General features: G+C 45.8%; 1 protein-coding gene across 1 annotated transcript in view; it reads right to left on the bottom strand.

The window, feature by feature from the left end:
- Positions 1–26,824, bottom strand: part of LOC111970890 (FERM and PDZ domain-containing protein 4-like) — a 46,715-nt gene that overhangs the window by 10,652 nt on the left and 9,239 nt on the right. The window contains exons 2-6 of the mRNA XM_023997633.1: positions 20,227–20,343; positions 17,025–17,188; positions 12,929–13,031; positions 11,991–12,036; positions 11,761–11,865 (exon numbers count right to left, since the gene is read on the bottom strand). Coding sequence (XP_023853401.1) covers positions 11,761–11,865; positions 11,991–12,036; positions 12,929–13,031; positions 17,025–17,188; positions 20,227–20,343 — 535 coding nt within the window. The remainder of the gene's footprint in view (positions 1–11,760; positions 11,866–11,990; positions 12,037–12,928; positions 13,032–17,024; positions 17,189–20,226; positions 20,344–26,824) is intronic.

Raw genomic sequence — 26,824 nt, forward strand, 5'->3', positions numbered from 1 at the left:
AAGCCCTTGTCTCGTAGAGTGAAAACCCTGAGGGACGTGGAAGATTCGGAGAGTGGGGATGGTGGTATGCCGTCAGGGGCACAGAGTGCGAATCCGTTGGGGTGCCACAGGCGCTGCTCGCACTGCTGCTGCACAGCCCGCGTTCAGTGTGAGCACTGGCGAGCCCTGCAGGGAGTTGTGAGGGCCCTTCGCTCTGAAGGGACGAGATCTCCGTTTGGCTTAAGTGGTTACCTCACCAGCCGGGCAACCCCTTTGCCTCCACTTGCTGCAGCTGCTCCCTGGGTGCATCTCCCTGTCCACCGGGGGGGTCCGGGGCCTTCTTGGTAGGGGAGGAGGGGGAAGGGACCTTGCGCTCCCCCCAGTTACTCTTCCTCCTGGCCTCCCATCGCCCCAGTGTCCCCCCCTGCAGCCTTCCCAAGTTCTCCTCAGGCTTCTGGTCTGCTCAGGGTTGTGGGGGAGGGGGGCACGGCACGGCCTGCGGGTGACTCCTCGGGGGCGAGGCTGGTTATCGCCAGGTTCTCCCGCCATGATGGAGATCGAATTCTCTGGTAGAGGAAGGCGGCCTTCATCTTGCAACCTTCGCAGAACGAGGTTACGCTCCACATCCAGCTGGCTCCCCCTGTGGCCGTCTCTCTGGTACTGTAACCGTGCTGTTGAAACAATCCAGTTGGTGTCGGCCAAATCTTTTTTAGCCGTTTCCCCCTCCAATTACCAACACGGAGTTGGGTCGCTTTGCTTGAAAGCCGATGAGTTAGTGTTAAGTCTAGACGAATCAGTGGTTTCTGGATCTCAGCTCCATGTCCATTCTCGGATGGAGGGTCTGTTATATAGGAGCGTCCGGCGGTCAGGTTCCTGCGGCCCGCCGTCTCTCGCACTACGGTCGAGGCGGGGCCTCTGCGGCATTATCTTGGTTGGGTGGCACTCTGGGCGAGACAGGAGAGTCTGTCCTTTTCCTCCGTCGAGGCTGGATCCCCCTACGGAGGGTATGGTCGATAAAGGAGGCGCCCTGTCGGTTCCTCGTGGATGGTTTGTGTGCGGGCGGCCTGTCCATGGTCCTCGGTCATCTTCTAGGAGTTGGTCCTCGTTGCTGAGTCAGAGGCAAGGACTCAGGACTGAAAAAGCTCAGAGTAATGCACATCCTAATGCGGCCAGAGAGAAGAAAACTTTATCATAATTCTGACGCTTCTTTACAATCCTATCTACATACAAGTATATATAATTCTATTATATCACTTAACAAAGTTCAAACATATAGTTTGAAGACATCCTTAATTTGGTGCCAAGGTTTGATCACAAAGCCACAACAGATGAACAACTGAACCAAACAAAACCAGAGCGATGGCCATGACACTGTATGCACAACAGCTGTAGAAGCTGTAAAACTATAGTAAGTGATGTGTTGGCATAATTATGGGCCTAAAAGTACTAAAGGACCTGGGTCTACTAGTGGGCTGTTTGGTCGGCACTGTGAGGCCGTGGGTGGCGTGTGGCCCTTCCTTTCCCGCGACACGGCCTAGCGTCTTCCAGGTCCTCAGGGTTGTCCACCATGGATCCTCCAGCCTCTTTCCCCGCCGCTCCCTCGCCATGCGACACCCCGTGGGGACAGCGTCCGTATCAGTCGGACACGGGCTGTTCATCGTTGTTCGGCAGTGCCAAAGGGCGACCCCTCGGGGCTTCTCCTCATCAAACTTGTTCTCTGAACCCTCGGGCGGGGCGGCACAAATGAAGCCGAGATTTAGGAAGTGGAGGAACGCCGTACAGTATCATCATTCGTCGTCATCGCCGCCCCTCCGGGGGAGCGAAGTGAGGTTCAGGTCGAATGATGTCATCGCTGGATGCCCGAAGAGGGGTGAGGAAAACCGTGACTTTGCTTGCCGCCGTCGTGCGCCCCCCCACCTCTGCCGCCTCCTTCCCCCCCTCCCCTCCGTTCTAGAGATCTTCCTCACAGCTGGGTCGTCCTCATCCTCGGAGCGTTCCATACACCTGTGGTGTCTGCATAACAAAGGTCCCTTAAGCAACGGTTCCTCCAACCAGCTCCTCACCGATGTTAGCTGTAAGACACATACGTGGGCGAGACTGCCCATCGGCGAACTGAAAAGTGGCACAGGGCACCTGGGTCCTGAATGTCCCCTGTGTTGTTGATTGAGTTTGATGGAAGTTAGACTATGGAGCCTGTTCTCTAGGCACCTCGGACTCATCATCCATCAGGACGCTCGTAGCCTAAGTTCTTGGGTTCAAGTGTGAACGGGGGTCTCCGAAAGGAGAAGGAGACCTTGGCGCTCCGGGGGAGTCTTAGGGGCTTTGCTTCTCTCTGGCGGGGGGAAGAGGTGGGGGCTGAGACTTTCTCCGCCCCTCTCCGATGGCCTCTCGTTCTGCTGCAGGGTTATGGGAATGGCTGTTGGGGTTCGGGGAACATAGGAGAGATGTTGTTCATCTCCTCCCCTCTCATTGTTGAGAGAGTCCATGTCAACTGACGTTGTAACGCTCGTCCTGGCCGGCAGCAATTGGGGTTTCTCACAGTTGGGGCCTAACAAAGTGCTGTACCGGCCACTCCAGAGACTCTCGTCCTGAATCTGTTTGTTAAAGAAGAATCACTCTTGACTTTGACAAAACACTGGATATAGACATTTAGTACAGAATGCGACACACGCACACACAGTAGTATACTGGCCGATTTAACAACCAGTTTCCTCTCAGCGGAGCCTGTTGCCAGGGGGCCATGTTTGACTTGATAAGATTCCTAAGTCCCTAGTGAGTCGATTAGTACGCCCTCGCTGTCAGGAGCACTGCCACGAGATTCATGCATACATAGGTAACTTACGCATTACACGTGATGGGCCTACGATATTAAACGTAAAGAAATAAAACACGTATACGAGCAACCTACTACTAGGGATGTGGGTCTTGCAAACGCAATAGCATATTTGTACAATACTGTTTTTTTCTACTTATTAAGCAAGCTAATATTGACCAGGGGCATGATGCACTTAATGGGCGTATTACTGTTAGATTTTTAAGGGAGCAAGGGGAATACCTTAGTCAGTTGCGCAACTAATAGTTGCATTCCACCAAATAATGCTTTTATTCCTGTATTTTAACCCAAAACCGCTTGAATTCAGTAGACGGTCTCGATGTGTAGCTGCCTTCAATCAACCGCCCCACGTTTGTTTTGGGGTTTAACTGCCTTTGCTCAAGACGGCAGTAACACGCAGATTGTTCCTCCAACCTTGCCGGCCTCACGGATTGAATACGATGCGACCTTTCGGGTCTGGTTTCCATAATGTGCGCTTAACTTTGCTAGGTCTCATCTGCGTCCAAGCCTCAAGCCACTCACTATTAAACTGTGTAAACTCGACACCGTCAGCACCACTCGTTACCGATCCGTCTGAATCCATGACGTGTTAAAGCTCCACAGGCGGACCGTTTGAGTAGTCATCCTCTGTGAGGATCTTTCGATCGGTTTCACGATTGGCCTTGAATGTACTCGGCCACAGGGCGCATCAGGTTTGGGTTTGGTGTTAGATCACGTGAACTTGGATGCCGTACCTGGGCCCATAGCATAGCGTCACCTCCTCTGTCTGCTTCTCCCCCTTCGCTGTGGGTTGTACGGTTTATGGGGCGTGAGTCGCTCGTTGTGTATGTGTGTGTGTGGTTGGGGTTTGATAGGCGGTGCCTGTATGTGTGTTGTGTGTTGGCGGTTGAATAGGGGTGTGTATGTGTGTCTGTGGGGTTGAAATAGGGGTGTGTATGTGATGTGTGAGAGAGAGTGTTGTAAAGCAGGAGAATGGCAGGATAATGGTATTGTGGAACAATAATCTTACCAGGATAACGGATCTGTTTTCGTATCTTCACAAATGACTGAACGGAAAGACTACAACTTAAGTGTGTCTTACCAAAAAGTTACACTGGATTTGAACACTCTCCCTCCATACAACCTCAGGTCACTGAGACTTTCAAGTTAGTGGCACCTTTTTGCCTGCAAACGGCAGTCACACTGCGAGGGAAAAGCCAGAGGAAATATTCCTTGGGGTTAACAAAAATACGCTACTTTTTATGGTTGACTGATGTATCTCTTTGGTTCAAATACACAACTGACATCTTTCATTGACGAATGAAGGACTAAAAACGTAAAGCAACAGACAGCTACACTCCTCCTCTTAGAGGTGCAGCTCTGGCTTAAGCAATACTAGAGAGAGAGAGAGAGAGAGGAGAGAGAGAGTAGGAGAGAGAAGACGAGCGAGAGAGAGAGAGAGAATGGCGTCGATGGAATCTCCGTACTGACCTTTTTTCCTGGACGCACTAGTTTTCTGATTGGTTTTAGGATGTGCCGTCAGTTTGCTTTCTTTGATGTTCTTTCCTTTCATTGCTGGTCATCACTGCTTGGTGATGAAACAGGCCAACCCCACTACCTTCCTGGATATTAAGAAGGCATTTGATTTCAAGGCGTGGAAATAATGCAAATTAGTGTTCACCTAGTTCACCTTAATGGTTAGAGCATTGGAACTAGTACCGAAAGGTTGCAAGATCGAATACCCCCTCCTGACAAGTTAAAAATCTGTCGTTCTGCCCTGAACAAGGCAGTTAACCCACTGTTCTAGGCGTCATTGAAAATAAAATTTGTTCTTTAACTGACTTGCCTAGTTAAATAAAGGTAAATAAAAAAATACAGTAAGCGAGTGGAACTTACTGGATGTATTGACTGAGGACCTTCTGCGTCTGCCTGGTCGTCATAGTGAGGACGTACATCTGCAGAGCGGCCCAATCGGAGCGCGGCATCATACTTCAGCTCCGAGCAAAGCGCTCCAAACACATCGTTACAGCTCTACAGAGACCAGGAGGGACAGTTAGAACCAGTGGACTCATATCCATTCAAAATAGATGCATTTGTTCTATTTACGAGTTTGAGAAGGACAAGCTAGAAACCGCGATTTTGTCAGTAACATAGAAGCAATATTGCTTTGAATAATCAATCCCAAGGAACAGAAATATTATGAGTTCTGAATGAGCCTAAAACCTTGGACAACCAACCATTTGGATGGGAACCTTGAACTTGATATGCATGTACAGAAAATTGATCAAAAGGCCATTATTTGACAAGCTAAAGTCCAATGCTTGTTAAGACAAGTTCACCTGAGAATCCAGGAGTGCTGTCTTTGTTATGCTCCACATGATTGGGCCAGTCTCCTGTGGTGCGCTCACCTGAACGAGAGGTAATCAAATGCCACGGCATCCCGTCTGAGCAGATCCACAGGTCCTTGGACAAAGCTGATTCTGAAGAAAACATTTTCTTATTCAGACCCGCCTCTGTGTCACCTGAAACGAAAAGAGGACCGAGGGATGTGAGAAAGGAGGGGGAGAATTGAGAAAGTGTTAAAGAAAAAATATGAAAGTGTTTACTGCACTGTAAATGTAACTGATGGGAAAGAATAGACACATAAAAACGGAAAACATTAAACGCAAGATCGTCAAGGTGCTAGGTCAAACTTCATAAAATGGTCAGGTAAAATTCATTCCCACATAATGAGATGGTAAGGTCAGTGCTAAGGACAGGTGAGTCATTGTTGCAAATACAAGTCAGGCAAAATTTACATCCATTGGACAGGTTCGGCCTCTGTCAAGGGACAGGAATTCATTAGACACGCAGAGGGAGACCAGTATCTGTAAGTGCTACACTGGGTCAATAGTTTGCCCTCGTTCCCATTTCCTTCACAGGTACACTCTTGAAAAAAAGTGTTCCCAAAAGGGTGCTCCGGCGCCCTCATTAGGAAAACCCTTTTTTGTTCCAGGTAGAACTGTTTTAAGTTCTACGTAGAAGAGCGCCTTTTTTTTTCTAAGAGTAACGTCTTTGAGCATTGAGCTTACAGATTTCAGCCCCTTACACAAGAATCTAACAAAACCTATTACATAACTCTTTTCATCCTTGATAAAGAATATACTTTGTTATTCGTCAGTTATTCCCATTATTGCTTACCATCACAGGGCTGTCTATGCGGATGATGGTGATGCATATTAAAAGAATCCTCACTATGATCGCAGTACACTTTTCATTAAAACATTGAAAGCAGAGGCGCCTGCTGTGCCGGACTTGATAAATCATGCTGTGTTCTTGGAGTCGGCTCTAATGATACTGAGCAGGAAGTGTTGTGTATGTCCCAAATGGCACCATATTCCCTAGTGTGCACTACATTTGTCCAGCGCTCTATGGGACGCTTATGGCCCTGGTCAAAAGTAGTGACCTATAAAAGGGAATAGGGTGCATTTGCGATGTGTACTTTGCCTGTCTCAGCTCGAACTTGAAGTGTATTGTGGGGTAGTGCTGGAATAGAATTGCCTTTATCTATAGCGCTTCTAAGTGAGAGGCCGGGGTAGTAGGGTGGGAGTGCGTTTAGGAAGCAGAATGATCACTAGGGTGACTCTGGGCAAGCAAACAGAATGAATGACTTATTCATTTCTCCTTCTCTCTGGACGTTGATAACCTGGACCTGTAGCTTAGATACTGAGGACCGATCTCCTGGTATGGGCTAGGGGTGTGCTAGTTCTAGTTACATATATGATTCTCTGTTTCCGCTCTTTTTTCAAACTATTAGACTTAAGGCAGAAAGCAGAAGCTCCATTGCTTCTTGTTAGATGAAATGCATAAGTGTACACTGCAAAGGCACTAGTAAAAAGGCTTTATAATTGATTGGGTTGATTGAGTATTGATTGATTTCTCTTTCATGAATTGCCTACTTGGCCAGGTATACCTTACATAAAAGAGGTCGCTTGACCACAATGGGACTTCATGGATAAGTAAAGGTCAAACAATGACTTAGCGTTAGCATGCCTACAGTAATTCCTACCTGAGTTAGCATCTCCTGTTTCATGCAACAGTAGGCAGCTTGCTGCACCGATCCCTCCGTCGCTGTTCCAGCATCAGGGAGAAGTGCTCAATGCACTTGATGGACAGCTTCTCTTGTAGGGTCATATCAACATTCCTATCACATCCAATAGAAAAGTTGTCAATTTCATCATGTCCCCATTAACCAAATGATACATGTTTTTATTTGTATTCTCGTTTCTGCCCCTGTGTAGGTACGATGGTTAGAATGCTAATTTGCATTTCAAGTCCAAGCTTGAGTCACACGCCGTATTCATTAATTCTTCTCCATTTCACACATAATTTATGCAAACAGTACCACTCCAACCCCCTCCACAAAGTGTCACACACACCTTGATGGATGTGACTGCAGTCGAACCGGAACGGACATTGTCTGCTATCCACGTTGCTCCAGGTACACCTTTCAGAACGTTCTTGCATGAAGAGGAGAGAGTTGTCCTTCCACTGTGTTTCTGGGTGGAAGGAGACACAGAAGAATTACTATCAAGAACATACAGGCTTATGCCAACATGATAGAGGAGAGAGTTGTCCTTCACTTGTGTTCGGGTGGAAGAGACACAGAAGAATTACATACAAACATACAGTAGCCATGAAAAACAGAGTTGTCCTTCACTGTGTTCTGGGTGGAAAGTGAGACACAGAAGAAATTACATACAGACATACAGTAGCCAACATGAAGAGAACAGAGGTCCTTCACTGTGTTCTGGGTGGAAAGAGACACAGAGATTACATACAAGACATTACAGTAGCCAACATGAAGAGAAAGAGTTGTCCTTCACTGTGTTCGGGTATGGTAAAGGAATGCACACAGAAGAATTACATACAGAACATACAGTATGCAACTATTAGAAGAGAACAGAGGTTGTCTTCACTGTGTTCTGTGGTGGAAGGAGACACAGAGAATTACATACAAGACATACAGTAGCCAACATGAAGAAGACCAGAGTTGTCCTTCACTGTGTTCTGGGTGGAAAGGAGACACAGAAGAATTACATACAAGACATACGCAGTACGCCAACTATGAAGAGAACAGACGTTGTCCATTACTGTGTCTGGGTTGGACAAGGGGACACAGAAGAATTACATACAAGACATTACAGTAGCCCAACATGAAGAGAACACAGAGTTGTCCTCTGACTGTGTTTCTGAGGTGGAAAGGAGACACCAGAGAAATGAATTACATACAAGACATATCAGTAGTCCAACATGAAGAGACAGAGTTGTCCTTCACTGTTGTTCGGTGGTTGGAAAGGAGACACAGAAGAATTACATACAAGACATACAGTAGCCAATCATTGACAGAGAACAGATGTTGACAGAGTTGTCCTTCACTGTGTTCTGGGTGGAAAGGAGACACAGAAGAATTACATACAAGACATACAGTAGCCAACATGAAGAGAACAGAGTTGTTCTTCACTGCGTTCTAGGTGGAAGCAGGACTTACAAAGGAATTACCTGATATTGCTTGCTAGCATTGTTGAACTGTCTGGATGTAATCAGTTAAACAAGTGTATACCAACACAGAAAGTATTCAGACCCCTTGACTTTTTCCACATTTTGTTACAGCCTTATTCTAAAATGTATTAAATTGTTTTTTCCCCCCTCATCCAGCTACACACAATACCCCAAAATGACAAAGCCAAAACCGTTGTTTTGAAATGTTAGCAAATTTATAACAATTTTGAACGGAAATATTACATTTACATAAGTATTCAGACCCTTTACTCTGTACTTTGTTGAAGCACCTTTGGCAGTGATTACAGCCTCAACTCTTCTTGGGTATGATGCTACAAGCTACAGGCACACCTGTATTTGCGGAGTTTATCCAATTCTTCTCTGCAGATCCTCTCAAGCTCTGTCAGGTTGGATGGGGAGCATCGCTGCACAGCTATTTTCAATTCTCTCCAGAGATGTTCGATCGGGCTCAAGTCAGGGCTCTGGCTGGGCCACTCAAGGATATTCAGAGACTTGTCCCGAGGCCACTCCTGGCTATGTGCTTAGAGTCGTTGCTATGTCTTGGCTGTGTGCTTAGGGTCGTTGTCCTGTTGGAAGATGAACCTTTGCCCCTGTCTGAGGTCTTGAGCTCTCTGGAGCAGGTTTTCATCAAGGATCTCTCTCTGTACTTTGCTCCGTTCATCTTTCCCTTGATCCTGACTAGTCTCCCAGTCCCTGCAGCTGAAAAAAATCCCCAAAGCATGATGCTGCCACGAGCACACTTCACCGCGGGGATGGTGCCTGGTTTCCTCCAGATGTGACACTTGGCATTCAGGCCAAATAATTAAATCTTGGTTTCATCAGACCAGAGAATCTTGTTTCTCATGGTCTGAGACTCTTTAGGTGCCTTTTGGCAAACTCCAACCAGGCTGTCATGTGCCTTTTACTGAGATGTGGCTTCCATCTGGCCACTCTACCATAAAGGCCTGATTGGTGGAGTGTTGCAGAGATAGTTGTCCTTGTGGAAGGTTCCCCCTTCTCCACAGAGGAACCCTATTGCTCAGTTTGGCCGGGCAGCCAGCTCTAGGAACAGCGTTGGCAGTTCCAAACTTATTCCATTCATGAATGATGGAGGCCACTGTGTTCTTGGGGACCTTCAATGCTGCAGAAATGTTTTGGTACCTTTCCCCAGATCTGTTCCTTGACACAATCCTGTCTCGGAGCTCTGCGGACAATTCCTTCGACCTCATGGCTTGGTTTTTGCTCAGACATGCACTGTCAACTGTGGAACCTTAAATAGACAGGTGTGTGCCTTTCCAAATCATGTCCAGTCAATTGAATTTACCACAGGTGGACTCCAATCAAGTTGTAGAAACATCTCAAGGATGATCAATGGAAACAGGATGCACATGAGCTCAATTTCGAGTCTCATAGCAAAGGTTCTGAATACTTATGTAAATAAAGTATATCTGTTTTTTATGTTTAATAAATGTGCAAAAAATTCAACCACAAAAAACATTTTTTGTACGAGGTATTGGGTGTAGATTGATAAAGAATACGTTTTGTTTAATCAATTTTAGAATAAGGCTGTAACGTAACAAAATGTGGAAAAAGTCAAGGGGTGTGAATAGCAATATCCATACTAGCACACCATTTAGAACGCATCCCCAATACATCGTTTCATTTGAAGTGATATGCTGGTGTGGATATTCGAATAGAGCCTTATTTATTTAAAAAAATACAAAGTAGATACAATTCATGTGAACCAAATATACAGTTGAAGTCGGAAGTTTACATACACCTTAGCCAAATACATTTAAACTCAGTTTCACAATTCCTGACATTTAATCCTAGTAAAAATTCTCTGTCTTAGGTCAGTTAGGATCAACACTTTATTTTAAGAATGTGAAATGTCAGAATAATAGCAGAGAGAATGATTTATTTCAGCTTTATTTCTTTCATCACATTCCCAGTGGGTCAGAAGTTTACATACACTCAATTAGTATTTGCTAGCATTGCCTTAAATTGTTTAACTTGGGTCAAACGTTTTGGGTAGCCTTCCACAAGCTTCCCACAATAAGCTGGTGAAACCGAGTCAGGTTTGTAGGCCTCCTTCCTCGCACACGCCTTTTCAGTTCTGCCCACAATATTTCTATGGGATTGAGGTCAGGGCTTTGTGATGGCCACTCCAATACCTTGACTTTGTTGTCCTTAAGCCATTTTGCCACGCTTTGGAAGTATGCTTGGGGACATTGTTCATTTGGAAGACCCATTTGCGACCATGCTTTAACTTCCTGACTGAATGTCTTGAGATGTTGCTTCAATATATCCACATATTTCCTTCCTCATGATGCCATCATTTTGTGAAGTGCACCAGTCCCCTGCAGCAAAGCAGTTGGGATGCGTGTTCTTCGCTTGCAAGCCTCCCCCTTTTCCTCCAAAACTAACGGATGGTCATTCCCGGCCAAACAGTTCTATTTTTGTTTCATCAGACAGAGGACATTTCTCCAAAAAGTTCGATCTTTGTCCCATGTGCAGTTGCAAAACGTATTCTGGCTTTTTTATGTTGTTTTGCTCAGCAGTGGCTTCTTCCTTGCCGGAGCGGCCTTTCAGGTTATGTCAATATAGGACTCGTTTTACTGTGGATATAGATACTTTCCTTAGCTGTTTCTCCTCCCAGCATCTTTCACAAGGTCCCTTGTGTTCGTTGTTTTGGATTGATTTGCACTTTTCGCACCAAAGTACGCTTCATCTCTAGGAGACAGAACGCGTCTTCCTTCTAAGGCGGCCTCTATGATGGCTGCGTGGGTCCCATGCGTGCTTCTATACTTGCAATACCCCTATTTTTTATGTACAGTCAAATGACACGTCCCCGGTACCCTTCCAGGCATTTGCTCCCAAGGATGAACCAGACTTGTGGAGGTCTACAATTTTTTTCTGAGGTCTTGGCTGATTTCTTTTGATTTTCGCATGATGTCAAGCAAAGAGGCACTGAGTTCGAAGGTAGGCCTTGAAATATATCCCCAGGTACACGTCCAATTGACTCAAATGATGTCAACTAGCCTATCAGAAGCTTCTAAAGCCATGACATAATTTTCGGGAATTTTCCAAGCTGTTTAAAGGCACAGTCAACTTAGTGTATGTAAACGTCTGACCCACTGGAATTGTGATACAGTGAATTATAAGTGAAATAATCTGTCTGTGAACAATTGTTGGAAAAATTACTTGTGTCATACAGGAAGTAGATGTCCTAACCGACTTGCCAAAACAATAGTTTGTTAACAAGAACTTTGTGGAGTGGTCGAAAAACTAGTTTTAATGACTCCAACCTAAGTGTATGTAAACTTCCAGCTTCAACTGTACACAAATCACTTTTGTCAGTTCAGTTGGTGGTCAAAGGTCAAATGGATAAATTCAACGGTCAACCATGTGACAGGAGGAGAACTTACCGGAACCTGACCGTTAATGATGACCTCTTCTGCAAAGCGCACTTTGACCGGATTGGACTTGAGCTTGGCTTTCTTGGCTGCACTGATGAACGCTGATTTGGGCGACTGAGAACAGAGAGATTTAGCATGGAGGTCAGGATGAAACCAATCCCTGTGTCGGGTGTGCAGCAATCATACATCCTGTTATTACAAACAACATAGCCAACAGTTCAAAAGATAAAGATACTCACAGGGTACGGCTGGACAACAGTCAACATAATGGACTCCTTACAGTTTCTGGGGGGAGAAAAGCACATTTAATTGACTGATAGTTACAGTGAATGACTTCAATTTAATGGCAACGTAAACAGGAAATCAATGATTTCCAATCCAATGTAATGAACTAAGGGACACGCCTGCGCACACAGGCACAGACGCGCACACACGCACGCATGCTTGGAGGCACACACACGCATGGACATACATACACACATGCGCGCAGACACATACACACACCATATTCTGGTATCTGGGGGGGATGAGATGTTATTTAAAATGTTCACGTCTCCACAAACAAACAGGCAAGAACACAGCCTCACTTCAGACTCTGACATTTATCAATTTCTAATTAAATGTCATGTCTGCCACGTTAGAAAGTATAAATACCCAAGCTTTTGGCTGCGTTTTGTTCAGTAATAATTGGCTCTGAATATGTGAGAGATGCCCAATCAAGTAATGCAGTCACGAAATTGCAATGTTCACTTTTCAGAGTTGAATACATAAACGACCGAAGGCAGACGCTAGCTCAACAACATCCTGTCCCTTTGAGAAAGTCTGATCATCCCTCAGTAAGACAACAACTGTCAGCCGTGTTTACACTCTAGACATTTCTGAGAGCATAATCACAAAATAAAAACTACAACGTGAAGGACAGGACACAAGGGCATGGTTTGGATGTGTCCTGGAAATTACAGCCATCAAATCACCAAATACTTTGTAACGTCTCTACTTTGGTAAGGTGACAGAAATAATGGTTTATGAAATTCTTTTCTCAAAAGGAAAAAAGTGCCTGTAAAGTCTGGCGCCTGAAGGGCCATGGGAAATAACAGCTGTTGGCACAACTGGATATAGTTACCCATGCTGAATACCCTAGATAAACAGAGACAATAAGTCAGACAGACAGGGTTACCTGACGAGGTCGATGACTCGTTCCCTGGGCGCTGAGCTGACTGCCTCATCGTTGATCATGATGATCTCATCTCCTGGGATCAGCTTTCCCTCCGAGGGACCTCCTGCAAACACACACAAACGCACATGAATGCACAGGCACACACACACATGCACACAGATTGTCAGGGATTTGTACATACACTTGTCGTAAACAATGCTGATGCACTGAGACGTTTAGGCTCCGTGTTCACGTTATCTTCGGTTCAAATCTGGTTTCAAACATCAGCCCTACCCGCTAACACCAAATAAAAATGAACTCATTACATTTCTCAAAAACTCAGGTTCACTCAATTCCCAGGTGTGACACAGTCTCTCTGCGTCCCACTCTCTCCTGTGGAGATTACGAGCTTCTCAGCCGGCGCTGGCAATTGAATCTCTCTGCTTGTGTTGCAGAGGCACAAGACAGATGAAGATGGGCCTTTGTTCCCGATGCCTGCACCGATTCTGAAAGCGCTAATTATTTTCCAACAAGAAAGCCTGTTTCCCGTGATAGTGAAGTTCTGAATAAACGGATTGATGGATGACACTGGCTGAGGAGAAGAGACGTGGGGAGAGCGTAGGGGGCTTCAGAAACTCTTCCAACGTCTGAATAGAATAGAGAGACGCTGAGAGAGAATCCCTCTGCCTCACTTAGTCATAGAATGACAACTGTTTTGTAGTCTCAGTCTGTAGTCACACTAAGCTCCGGATGAGCAACGCTCATAACATCGACTGATAATGTTTAATGTGTCAAAGTCTTTCAGTAGATTATTGGGATAAAATGAAAACATGGAATACCTAAATGATCGATTGTCCAACATCCTTCATGTAACCCATCAGTGAATGGTGTTACTCACCGACTAATAATCACTGTACCTCACTAAAATTGTCATATGAGAACAAACTATAATTTGATTGGTGTCACTGCATGTCCAATTGCATTGTGCCATTGTAATTATCACACGAATTGACAGGAAAAGCCACCACTACAGAACTGTGTTTCAGTGAGCTCATATACAACATAGTGGAGATTCAGTTCAAGAGGTAATTGTTCTGTCAAGAATTCATAATTGCTTAGAGGCTGCTATAGGCAAGATACAATCCATGGCAGTGGCTGCCTCATGCATCTATTTAGTCAGGCAGATAGGTGAAATAAAAAATAAAATCTTTATTTAACCAGGTAGGCCAGTTGAGAACAAGTTCTCATTTACAACTGCAACCTGGCCAAGATAAAGCAAAGCAGTGCGACACAAACAACAGCACAGAGTTACACATGGAATAAACAAACGTACAGTCAATAACACAATAGAAAAAGTCTATATACAGTGTGTGCAAATGGCGTAAGGAGGTAAGACAATAAATAGGCCATAGCAGCGAAGTAATTACAAGTTAGGAAATTAACACTGGAGTGATAGATGTGTAGATGATGATGTGCAAGTAGAAATACTGGTGTGCAAAAGAGCAAGAAAGTAAATAAAAACAATATGGGGATGAGGTAGGTAGTTGGATGGGCTATTTACAGATGGGCTGTGTACAGCTGCAGCGATCGGTAAGCTGCTCAGATAGCTGATGCTTAAAGTTAGTGAGGGAGATATAAGTCTCCAACTTCACGATTTCTGCAATTCGTTACAGTCATTGGCAGCAGAGAACTGGAAGGAAAGGCGGCCAAAGGAGGTGTTGGCTTTGGGGATGACCAGTGAAATATACCTGCTGGAGCGCGTGCTATGGGTGGGTGTTATTATGGTGACCAGTGAGCTGAGATAAGGCGGAGCTTTACCTAGCAAAGACTTATAGATGACCTGGAGCCAGTGGGTCTGGCGATGAATATGTAGCGAGGGCCAGCCGACGAGAGCATACAGGTCGCAGTGGTGGGTAGTATATGGGGCTTTGGTGACAAAACGGATGGCACTGTGATAGATTGCATCCAGTTTGCTGAGTAGAGTGTTGGAGGCTATTTTGTAAATGACATCCCCGAAGTCGAGGATCGGTAGGATAGTCAGTTTTACGAGGGTATGTTTGGCAGCATGAGTGAAGGAGGCTTTGTTGCGAAATAGGAAGCCGATTCTAGATTTAATTTTGGATCTGAAATGTTTAATATGAGTCTGGAAGGAGAGTTTAGAGTCTAGCCAGACACCTAGGTATTTGTAGTTGTCCACATATTCTAAGTCAGAACCGTCCAGAGTAGTGATGCTAGTCGGGCGGGTGCAGGCAGCGATCAGTTGAAAAGCATGCAATTAGTTTTACTTGCGTTTATGAGCAGTTGGAGGCCACGGAAGGAGTGTTGTATGGCATTGCAGCTCGTTTGGAGGTTTGTTAACACAGTGTCCAAAGAAGCGCCAAATGTATACAGAATTGTGTTGTCTGCGTAGAGGTGGATCAAGCAATCACCCGCAGCAAGAGCGACATCGTTGATAAATACAGAGAAAAGAGTCGGCCCGAGAATTGAACCCTGTGGCACCCCGATAGAGACTGCCAGAGGTCCGGACAACAGGCCCTCCGATTTGACACACTGAACTCTATCTGAGAAGTAGTTGGTGAACCAGGGGAGGCAGTCATTTGAGAAACGAAGGCTGTTGAGTCTGCCAATAAGAATGTGGTGATTGACAGAGTCGAAAGCCTTGGCCAGGTCGATGAAGACGGCTGCACAGTACTGTCTTTTATCGATGGCGGTTATGATATCATTTAGTACCTTGAGCGTGGTTGAGGTGCACCAGTGACCAGCTCGGAAACCGGATTGCACAGCGGAGACGGTACAGTGGGATTCGAAATGGTCAGTGATCTGTTTGTTAACTTGGCTTTCGAAGACTTTAGAAAGACAGGGCAAGATGATATAGGTCTGTAACAGTTTGGGTCTAGAGTGTCACCCCCTTTGAAGAGGGGGATGACCGCGGCAGCTTTCCAATCTTTAGGAATCTCGGACGATACGAAAGAGAGGTTGAACAGACTGGTAATAGGGGTTGCAACAATGGCGGCGAATAGTTTTAGAAAGAGAGGTTCCAGATTGTCTAGCCCAGCTGATTTGTACGGGTCCAGGTTTTGCAGCTCTTTCAGAACATCTGCTATCTGGATTTGGGTGAAGGAGAAGCTGGGGAGGCTTGGGCAAGTAGCTGCGGGGGTGCGGCGCTGTTGGCCGGGGTTGGGGTAGCCAGGAGGAAAGCATAGCCAGCCGTAAAGAAATGCTTATTGAAATTCTCGATTATCGTGGATTTATCGGTGGTGACAGTGTTTCCTAGCCTCAGTGCACTGGGCAGCTGGGAGGAGGTGCTCTTATTCTCCATGGACTTTACAGTGTCCCAAAACTTTTTGGAGTTAGTGCTACAGGATGCACATTTCTGTTTGAAAAAGCTGGCCTTTGCTTTCCTAACTGACTGCGTGTATTGGTTCCTGACTTCCCTGAAAAGTTGCATATCGCGGTGACTATTCAATGGGCGGGCACTAGATAGATGACATCACACCAGGGCCAGAAGTCTCATTAGAATTAACACGACCCTCATATTCCTTAATAATACTCGATCATGACAATTGTGGTTATTGAATTGTATTGTTGATCAAACAGTGATTATTGATATTCCCCCTAGGGTGATAGAGACGTGACATGTGCTTGGAGCCAAGGACCACTGCTAACAAAGTGCTGAGCGTGAAAAGCCCTATGGCATCAATGTCATACTACGAACATGTGACAACGATTGAACTGCTGTTATTAACCCAAAAAAATACAGACAATGTTACCGACACTTGAAAGGTCGATGGGTAAGCCAGAATTAACCCAAGGATGTAAAGGTATCCATAACACATACACTAGAATGTAATTTGCATTGACTAAAATATCTTTGAACACTTTGTACCAATATCATGTTCAGTAGATTTCTAAACTTCATGTAGGGACATATCTGGATATGATCCCATGAAACAGCTATGGCCCTGTTCTGATGTGAGTGTCATGTATATTGATATGGCTTTAAATTAGAGATCTTCAGGTGAGTTCGGTCAGTGATCATTATGGGAGATGTAGGCGGAGGGACATACCAGGAGGGGTCATGGGAGATGTAGGCAATTGGTGGGACGTTGATACATACCAGGCGTGACGGAGCGGACCACCACCGGTTTCTCGCTCCCGGCCACGAAGCCGAACCCCAGGACGGGGTCCCGTCTCATCTCCACTAGCCGGGGGTCAGGGGGCACCAGCTGCACCCCATCCAGACGGTGCACCTCCTCCAGGGAGCTGCTCTGGGACACGTGGCTGAGAGGAAACAGGAACAGGCAACGCATCAGAGACAGACTCAATAAGGCAGCTTCTCAGTCCAAACTGATCCAACAGGAGACGAAGGACATAGGACTCTCCTGACTAGAACAGTGTTTTCCCTACTATTGGGAAGGCATCACGCCAAACTCTTTTGTTCCCTGCCTAAAGAAAATTGGCTTCAGTCCCAAAACTGAGAGGAACCGGCAGGAGGGTAGTGGGATCAGTTTGGAATTGGGCCCCAGAATATTTCTGTTATTATCTCCAGTAAAATGTTTTATTTATTTTACCTTTATTTATAAGTCAATTAAGAACACATTAATATTTACAACTACAACCTGATTCATAAAAACAATCAGCAGTCTGGCACCCTGCATCTGGGTGGGGTCAGCAGTCTGGCACCCTGTATCTGGGTGGGGTCAGCAGTCTGGCACCCTGTATCTGGGTGGGGTCAGCAGTCTGGCACCCTTATCTGGGGTGGGGTCAGCAGTCTGGCACCTGTATCTGGGTGGGGTCAGCAGTCTGGCCCCTGCATCTGGGTGAGTCAGCAGTCTGGCACCCTGCATCTGGGTGGGGTCAGCAGTCTGGCACCTTGTATCTGGATGGGTCAGCAGTCGGCACCCTGTATCTGGGTGGGGTGCAGTCTGGCACCCTGCATCTGGGTGGGGTCAGCAGTCGGCACCCTGTATCTGGGTGGGGTCAGCAGTCTGGCACCCTGTATCTGGGTGGGGTCAGCAGTCTGGCACCCTGCATCTGGGTGGGTCAGCAGTCTGGCACCCTGTATCTGGGTGGGGTCAGCAGTCTGGCCCCTGTATCTGGGTGGGGTCAGCAGTCTGGCACCCTGCATCTGGGTGGAGTCAGCATCTGGCACCCTGCATCTGGGTGGGGGTCAGCAGTCTGGCACCTTGTATCTGGATGGAGGTCAGCAGTCTGGCACCCCTGTATCTGGGTGGGGTCAGCAGTCTGGCACCCTGCATCTGGGTGGGGTCAGCAGTCTGGCACCTGTATCTGGGTGGGGTCAGCAGTCTGGCACCCTGTATCTGGGTGAGGTCAGCAGTCTGGCACCCTGTATCTGGGTGGGGTCAGCAGTCTGGCACCCTGTATCTGGGTGGGGTCAGCAGTCTGGCACCCTGTATCGGGTGGGGTCAGCAGTCTGGCACCTGTATCTGGGTGGGGTCAGCAGTCTACAAATACACACTTCCCACTTAGATAACTCACACATCTAATTATCACTGTGCTACATAACACTCCTAAACCATCTGACACACTTTCTCACGCACGCACGCACACACGCACAATGGGTCAAAGGTGAAGTTCACTGTCTGGCATTAGTGATGTGATTGGGTGTGGCATCCTACATTTGTGCTTCTGATGTACCCACTGCACCATACCCACAGTCCACATCCTCCATGTTCATGTTTTTTTGCCCTCTCTTTACCTATTCCAATTGGTTCTGTCCATCCCGCTTCTAAACGAATGTCTTTTGGTTCTGTGATAATATGAAGTATCTCTGGGTTATATAATCCATTCCCTCTTTTGGCGTCTCCATTCTCTCTCTGTTCAGGTCCATTTTCTCAGGGCTAGTTTCAATACAGCTTCACTACTTTACTGCGGCTCTCCCTCTCCTAAATCTGTATTCTGGTGAATCGTGTTCAGTCCCGTACCCTAGGTGAGCTACACGCAGGCATATCGATCATGGTTTCATCTCCAAGAGCTGGGCAAATGGTCAGAGTTCAGAGTTCACTGGGATCTGTGCCATGGAAGGTAAAAAGCTGATGTTGCAGCGGATCCACACAGACCGGGTCCAGGTCATCCACACATGGGTATACCAAGGGCACAGTCAACACCAGAATGTCTAATATTCCCTGGATATCAAAGGATAATATCAATAGTGTGGACTGTCTGGGATTCAGGATTCAGTGTACTATCATTATCCCAAGCGCACAGCGAGGGTGATGTATTTGAAATCCACTCAGTCCTTTATGCCCAATAGGGAGACCCATCTATTACACTCAGGCCAAATCAGAGCAATATATCGCCACAAAGCCAGATATATTGCCCTGAGACCAGCCATATATTATCCTCCTAATAGCTGTCTCACACCTCCGATGGTACGGCTCGCACATACACGCCCACGTGCACACACACACGTAGGCAGGCAAGCACGTACACTCCCCTTTGCCATGAAGGAGAACAGCAACATTTACTAAACCTGTAACAGTAGATTGTGCTAGGTTAGGTTAGGAGAACAATCTCGTCGGTTTACCTGTCCTCATCCATTTATTTCTCATGCCTAGAAATCCAATTGTCACGCTCCCTTATCTGCACTCCGGTGTCATCTCTGTGAACGTCACCCCATTCTCACTGGGATCAAATAAGCCTCCATGCTAGTGACACGTCTAGAGATAGGAGACAGCACCCTTTCCTTGTTCAGAGCTCCTGCGTCACTCAGGGGAGAAAAGGTGTGTTTTATGTATCCACAGTATTCCGAAAGAATTTAAGACACTGAGGCAGTCTACGTCAGACAGGGATGAAGGGATGGAGGTGTGGGGAGGGTGGAATCAGTATTCCATTGGCATACTGTTGATTCAGGACACGGGAGAACATGACGTGTCTGGAATTTCCAGACAAAATTGGAACGACGGACCTTTTAAAAAAACACGACACTAGTCCTCATAATCCTTAGGAATCTTCATTACAGCGCAGGCGTTCACTAGCACCTGTCATAACTGACGTTTTGAGTAATCACACTATGAAGCATGTGGGGGAAATTTGATCAGAGGTTCATTTCAAGTATATGTCAGGACCGTTAATGTAGGTGATCACACACACACTCACTAATTAAATTGTAAGGCACACTCACTGAGCAACAGTGTGTCACGTGTTATAATGCTACAACAAGTGAATTGAATGGTAATAGCTGAGTGAGGTGGACTTGAATTAGGTCTAGAATGATTTGCAACTGTTGGGGCGGAGGGGATGTGGTTTGGGCCTGGACACTGTTGTTGTACACCCCTCTGGGGAAGGATGGTACTTACTTGCTGAAGTAGTCTCGGCCGTCCCTGGAAGAGCACATGTCCCAGCCATAGGGGGGTCCCGGCAGGGAGCCCCAGGATCCAGAGGGGGGAGGCCAGCCCGATGATTTGGTCTTGTGGCTGAAGCAGAGCAAAATGAGGTGTAAGGATGATCGCATGGACGTCTTATTAATATGTGATGTTGCTGTAAGGATCACCTTTCTCAGAGCCTACCCACTACCGGACCACGGGACATTATTTTTCCTAGTCCCTCGAGCTGGATATCTACATAGCTTAACATAATTGTCTGCTACGGTCATTACATAGCCGCTGTAGCCAAGTCCTGCCGGGAAATTGTGTTAGGAGTGTGAAGGCATGAGACGGTCAGAGAACCCCGAGACGACCGTCGTACGGCTCACTGTAAATTAAATTAATGATATAACCGAGACGTCAAGGCACAACAGGCTTCAAACTAATGCTTGGAGATTTGTGAAATTGGTGGTGTATCAACAGCACTAAAATTGGCCTCCTCTGGATAAAAGGAGAGGATAAACTTTGCATCAAGTGTGCCTCGAATCAAAACGTATCATTGACACTCTCAACTCTTCACAGGGCCAAATCATACAGAACATACAATAGCCACCATTTGTTGATTTTTATCACATACAAAAGATTGGCCCCCACACTAACTCTTTCCAGATGACTTCCAAGCCTTGAGATAGAAATAACATTGTCGTGACAGTTCAATGACAACGCCAAGCTAGGGCACAATGGAACACGGAGGACATCATGTCAGAAACACACAGTAGGTGACAAACACCCACAGATTGATGTGTCACAGTGTATTCATTCACACTCTAGCCTCTAGCCACCGACACGACACGCTGCATTGATGTCTGCTGAAGACTTTACACATGTAAAGCACAACATGGTAGCACAACGTGATAAGGCACCATACGGCAATATGTAGAACAATAAAGACAAGATCAGAAAACATATTTTCATCAGTAACCTTTCTTTATGGACACAAAACCTCAGTGAAAACGATTTAGCATGGATTTTAATCAGCTGATACTTAAATATCCCTCAAAAATATCATCCTTATAGACTTAATGGATTGACTACATTAAGCCATCAGTTGGACAATATCACCCCCATTATCCCATCATGGGGGTGGGTTTCAGAGAGCCAGCTATACAGTCGGTCGGCATGCTTGTGTCTCAGCGTGTGTCTCATTGTGTTGAAGAGGCTTTTGGTCTAAACCAAACTGCTGTGGCGGATTCCGAACTGAGGCCTTCATCTCCTAATCCTCCTCATCAGAGCCAAAACAAATCCACCACTGTTCTGTGTGGTAATGTTTGTGTGTTGTGTGTGGTGTGTGTGTTGTGTGTGTGTGTGTGTGTGTGTGTGTGTGTGTGTGTGTGTGTGTGTGTGTGTGTGTGTGTGTGTGTGTGTGTGTGTGTGTGTGTGTGTGTGTGTGTGTGTGTGTGTGTGTGTAGTACAAGGATTTAAAGGAAGGGAGGAGGAGAGGGAGTGTATGAAAAATGCCACTCCACTAGAGATCTGATGTCACAGCCTAGCAGGGAGCAGAAGGGGGGAGACTGCTCCTCAAAAACAGTTTATGTACAGAAGGGAAAGGGATTTGGGTATTGATGTGGGAACCCTGTTGTCTCAGTGCAAATATGATAATTGTTTTAGCAGGAAGGAAAAGTTGTGGGAGGGATTTAAAAAGAGGAGAAGACTATGATAACAAGAGATTCAAATGATCAGTTCAATGATCATCATCACCATCATCATCATCATCAAACAGCGTGGCTGTACTTTGCATGAATTAAAAAAGCAACCATTGACCCATGAAGCCTGTAATCAATATGAAACGTGGGCCATGTAGCAACACTTTTCAAGGAAATCGAAAAGCACTTTCCCTTTCAGAGGTAGAATTGGTCTTTTCTGAAAAGCTTTTGCTGCAAAAAGCCCTCCCAAAAGACAGCAGAACCACTCAAGGCCCTCAATCAATCATTCTGATTCAACTGCAAAAGGGTCCCAAAGAACTGAAACTGAGCGACAAATTCAAATACAAACCGATTATCTCTTGGCCATTCTGAACAGAATGATGGTGAATCGAGTCATTTCCAAAAGTTGTTGTAAGATTTGGGCTTATAGCCTAATACCTGGCTGTGAATGACAGCCAGTCTCACGATGACACAGTCTGTTGTTTGATAGCCGTAGCCTCCTGAATGATGTCTTACATTCCATTGCTTGGTTATACCTTCAAAGCCTGCCATTACATCCACTGATTCTCCCTTCTTTTGAACAGGTCTGTAAAACGCTTGAAACAAACAAGTGTGTGTGTGTGTGTGTGTGTGTGCGCACACTGGGAGGTAACAAGTATTCTGGTCTCTGGACAGAATACTTGCGCAAGCACTGCCCAGCAAAATATCTTTGCTATGTATAACCTACATGATTTGAAAAGGATCTTTCAGATCACACTCTCCAGCTTTCACCCAAACATTTCTAAAACCATCTTTGTTGGAGCAGAAAGGTTTTCGCGAGAATGGAGTCCAGCATTGTCCTATTCTTCAAGCAAGAAGTGTGTCAAAAGCCATTTTCCTTTTCCTGAGTGCTCCCATCCTCATATACCCATCTAATTGTGGACTATTCTGTGGCACCACCGCCAGCTATGATCATCAGAACAATTAACGCTTGGTTCAGAGAATCGCATTCTTGTCAAGCTCTGATGGCTGAGGAGACCTCATGCCGTTAGTGCTAGCAGGCTTCGTCACACTCCACACAGCAGTATGTTCAGCTTGGACGGCTACTCACTCACCGTGCTCCAGCAAGCAGGGGTAAAGAGGCTGGACAGACAGAGAGAGAGACAGTGAGAGAGAGAGAGAGAGAGAGCCCTGGTTAAAAACCCGTTCTCCCCCCACCACAGAGACCTCTACCCAGACATTCAGCCAGCCACACACATGTTAATAGCTTTTCCATGATGCGTTAGTCTCCATTAGCACAATGTCAAAAAGAGATGCTACCATCTAGCTCCCCGGGCCCTGCCTCTCTTTTTACACTCTACGGAATAACTAGGCTAATACCCCCTTCGCTCCAAGACTGGATGGAGGGCATAGAAATATTCAACGACAAGAGAGCACCTCAGTCATAAAATTGAGACAAGTCTTGTCCTTGGTCTTTTAAGGAACCAAAACGAGCACTTTTGTGGACAGGAAACATTAACATTTGTGAAAAATCTGCCTAAATTTAGTGTTTCTTTACAGCATATTTTCACAATATAGTTGTTTTTCATTATTTATTGGCTAAAAGGCCTCCCTTGTTCGGCGGGAGTTCTACAGTTGCAGAGAGCAAAGGCTAAAGTGATCCTGGACGAGTATATTTTAGGCTTTTTTCCCCGAACAACCCAAGTTACTCTCCCTCCATCTGGGGATCATCCATCTAAAGTGTGTAGAGGTCTGGTTCCCTGCCATGAATTATAGAAACGGACACAAAGGCAGTGGCTAGAGAGCATCAGTGTGACCCTATGTGGTTCTGCAACATTCCCTGTGGATGACTAAAACACTCTGCTAGGAGCCATTTTATCACTTCTGCACTCTGCTCCAAACTGTAGAAATAGACACGGCAGAACGGAGAGGCTTTTAAATTCTACTTAGACCTACCTAGACGGCGTACATCTTCACAGGTCATGTGGTATAAAATCAGTCAAGCTAGAGATACAAACAGCCCCACCAATATGGCCGCCGCCGGCCACGTATAATGCAAATTCTACACATCGTAAATCTATGATCTTGACTTCATCTCCATCCAAGTGCTGTGACTCAAGGCATCCCATTAACTTTTTCCACCACCAGCAGCCTACTAGAGATTCCTCTCCCCTCCCATGTCGGTCTGTGGTGCTTCAGAGAGTCATAAATGAAACATCCCTCCATGTCTTTAAAGGATGCCCTCAAAGTGCTCCCTATTAATACAGCATGGCTTTCTGAAGAAGACAACATGCTTCAGCTCTCACAGCGACGTTTTATGTAACCCAGCCATACCACAACCCATGCTCTGCTCGGAACATTTTGTCCAGGGAGGAAACACTATAGGCCTGGACGAGGGAATGCCGAGGACCACATGAAAACTGCAGGCGTTTCGCAGAGGCAGCTGTCGTTAAAATGCAATGTATGGAAGCTTTGAGTTATCAAAAATTTACATTTTAAGTGGATAACCTTGCAGTTTTATTGGGATTTTGTTWCTCAGAGTTAATTGCTATTCATTTAGAGTTCATTGCTTTAGAGGATGGGAAAAGCATGATGTTCCACTATGTAAAACAAGGGGTTTAGGTTTCCATTCAGCACCACCAGTAGCCCTGAATTGTTCAGCACCATGGACAGCACTAGTGCTCAACCCAGCCACCATACTGAAGCCGCACTACTCACTGCAATCACCTTGATGCAGAAATTTACTAAAATGGAAGGTCAAAAAGCACATTACTGGAATGACAAAGCCCGCAAATTCTCTTTCTTCACTGTCACTTAGTGACTCTCTCTCGCTCTCTCTGTCACTCACACACACTAACATAGCCCTCGAGCCTTTTGGCCTCCTTGCCGGCACACACAGACCATGACAGGCTATGGTTCTCACAGGCCTCCCCATGCTCTTATTTTGATTGCTATTCATTCATGACTCTGCTATGTATAATGATGTACGTTAACTGGCTAAATGAACAGTCTTGGTACTCAGTAACGAACATGATAACACAGTTACAGCTATCAGCTACATTCTCTGGGTGACGCCATGATACTCCTTCGTTTCCGTGTAGTTTACAGTCACATCAAGTCAAGTGTGTGTATACCGCACACGTGCACGCGCACACACCTCCATTGACGCCGATTGCTCTGATCTTCCAATAAATGACACAACCTGTTCTGACATCCCCACACCTATCACACTGTGCTTCAAGGGAGCACAGATCAGAAGGAGAAGAACATGAAAGGCAGAACAAAACAAAGCCATGCCTCTCTTCCTGTCCCTGAGTGACAGTAGCAGGAAACCCATAGGCAGAGCAAAGAGACAGAGAGAGGGTCGTGGGGGTGTGCACGCTGTAGGAGGCTGCCGTGGAGGCTGGTGGTGGTAATGGTGGTATTAGCGAGGGTTGTTGTTTTAACCCTGGCACATGGTCTGGCAGGCAGCCCACAGCACAGCATGACCCTCTGCAGCAGAACAGTAAGAACAGTACATCCTCAGTTGGCTCCACCAGCCAGCCAGCCAGCCAGCCAGCCAGTAAGACTCACTCACACACAGAGGGAGGGAGACGATCAGTATTCAGCTCAAGACTCAAAGGCTGGAGCTGAACACCTTTGAGATTCCGTTCTGAAGACTGGTCCCCTAGGGAGCTGATCCTTTGCCCTTCGTCTTATGGCGAGTGTGTGTGTTCTGTAGTGCTCTCTCTATATTGTTTGTCCGAGTCCTTCAAACAACCATCATATAGGCCAAATGCCCTCTTCAAGGGGTGTCCTTGAGTACTGAATGATGTGGAAAGGAAATATTCTACTAGGGCACTCAATATATTTGGCTTGACTTCCTATAATCTAGAGGCACCTGTCCATTGAATATTTCAACCTGTATCGTCCTTCAGTTAAAGGATGCATTAACATAAAGTTATGACATTGAATTATAGCCCATTATTTGGCCCCTTATTTGGCCGGCTGACACACACCTCACTCATTAACAAAGTGATTCAGAGGGCTAGGTCACATCTGTGATAGTTTGCAATGGCCATTGCAAACTCTGAATAACACAAACTCTGTAGGTCATTCAAGAGGGATATTTTGAATCCACAGATTAGAGATAATCACTGTAATTTTATTTGTTGGAAAATAATTTAATCCAGCCATTTCTCACATTATTGTTCTCCTCCAACTTCAATGTACTGGTAACCCTGAGATAACCTGCTCACTTCTATGTTAGTAGTACAATGTGGACATGGTTTGTTAAGATAACATTGTTTACATTATTGATATATTATCAGTTGCAGAACAAGATGTATTTGTAAATGTTCTATTTTCTGCCCAAATTGATGTTGGGGTTAAATAGAACACATTCCAGACAGTATGATTCTAGCCTAGCCCTGGTCCCAGACCTGTTTGTGCAAACATGTTTGGCATGCCAAAGTGTGACAGGGAGCTGACATGATAGCCAGGCTGGCACATAGGATAGTATGATTCATTTCAGTATGAAAACTGACTAAACATATCATACACATAGGAAAAAGGGAGCGCTTATATTGGAGGCAGACGTTGTAGACCTAGATCTCCTAAATGGCTCATAAAAACTTGTTTTGATATTCATCCATTTTTATAAATGCTCCGGGTTGCCAGATTGGGTTCAGTCGTTATTATAAATTCTGCAGGAAACCAGATTGGGTTCTTCAACTTTCTTAAACATTTAGGAAACACAAGTCTCGTTAAGCGATCATTAAGAGATCTGTGCTGGTTCTGGTTGACAAAGCCCCAGCTGATGGCAGCAGCTTGTGTGCATACATACGGATTTTGTGGTGGGGTCGGGGTGCATCACGTTCGCCAGTGTTAAACACAGATGAATGCAACATATGCATTAGCAAAACACTGGA

This window comes from Salvelinus sp. IW2-2015, linkage group LG12, assembly GCF_002910315.2.
Source record: "Salvelinus sp. IW2-2015 linkage group LG12, ASM291031v2, whole genome shotgun sequence".
In the NCBI taxonomy this organism is placed as follows: domain Eukaryota; kingdom Metazoa; phylum Chordata; class Actinopteri; order Salmoniformes; family Salmonidae; genus Salvelinus; species Salvelinus sp. IW2-2015.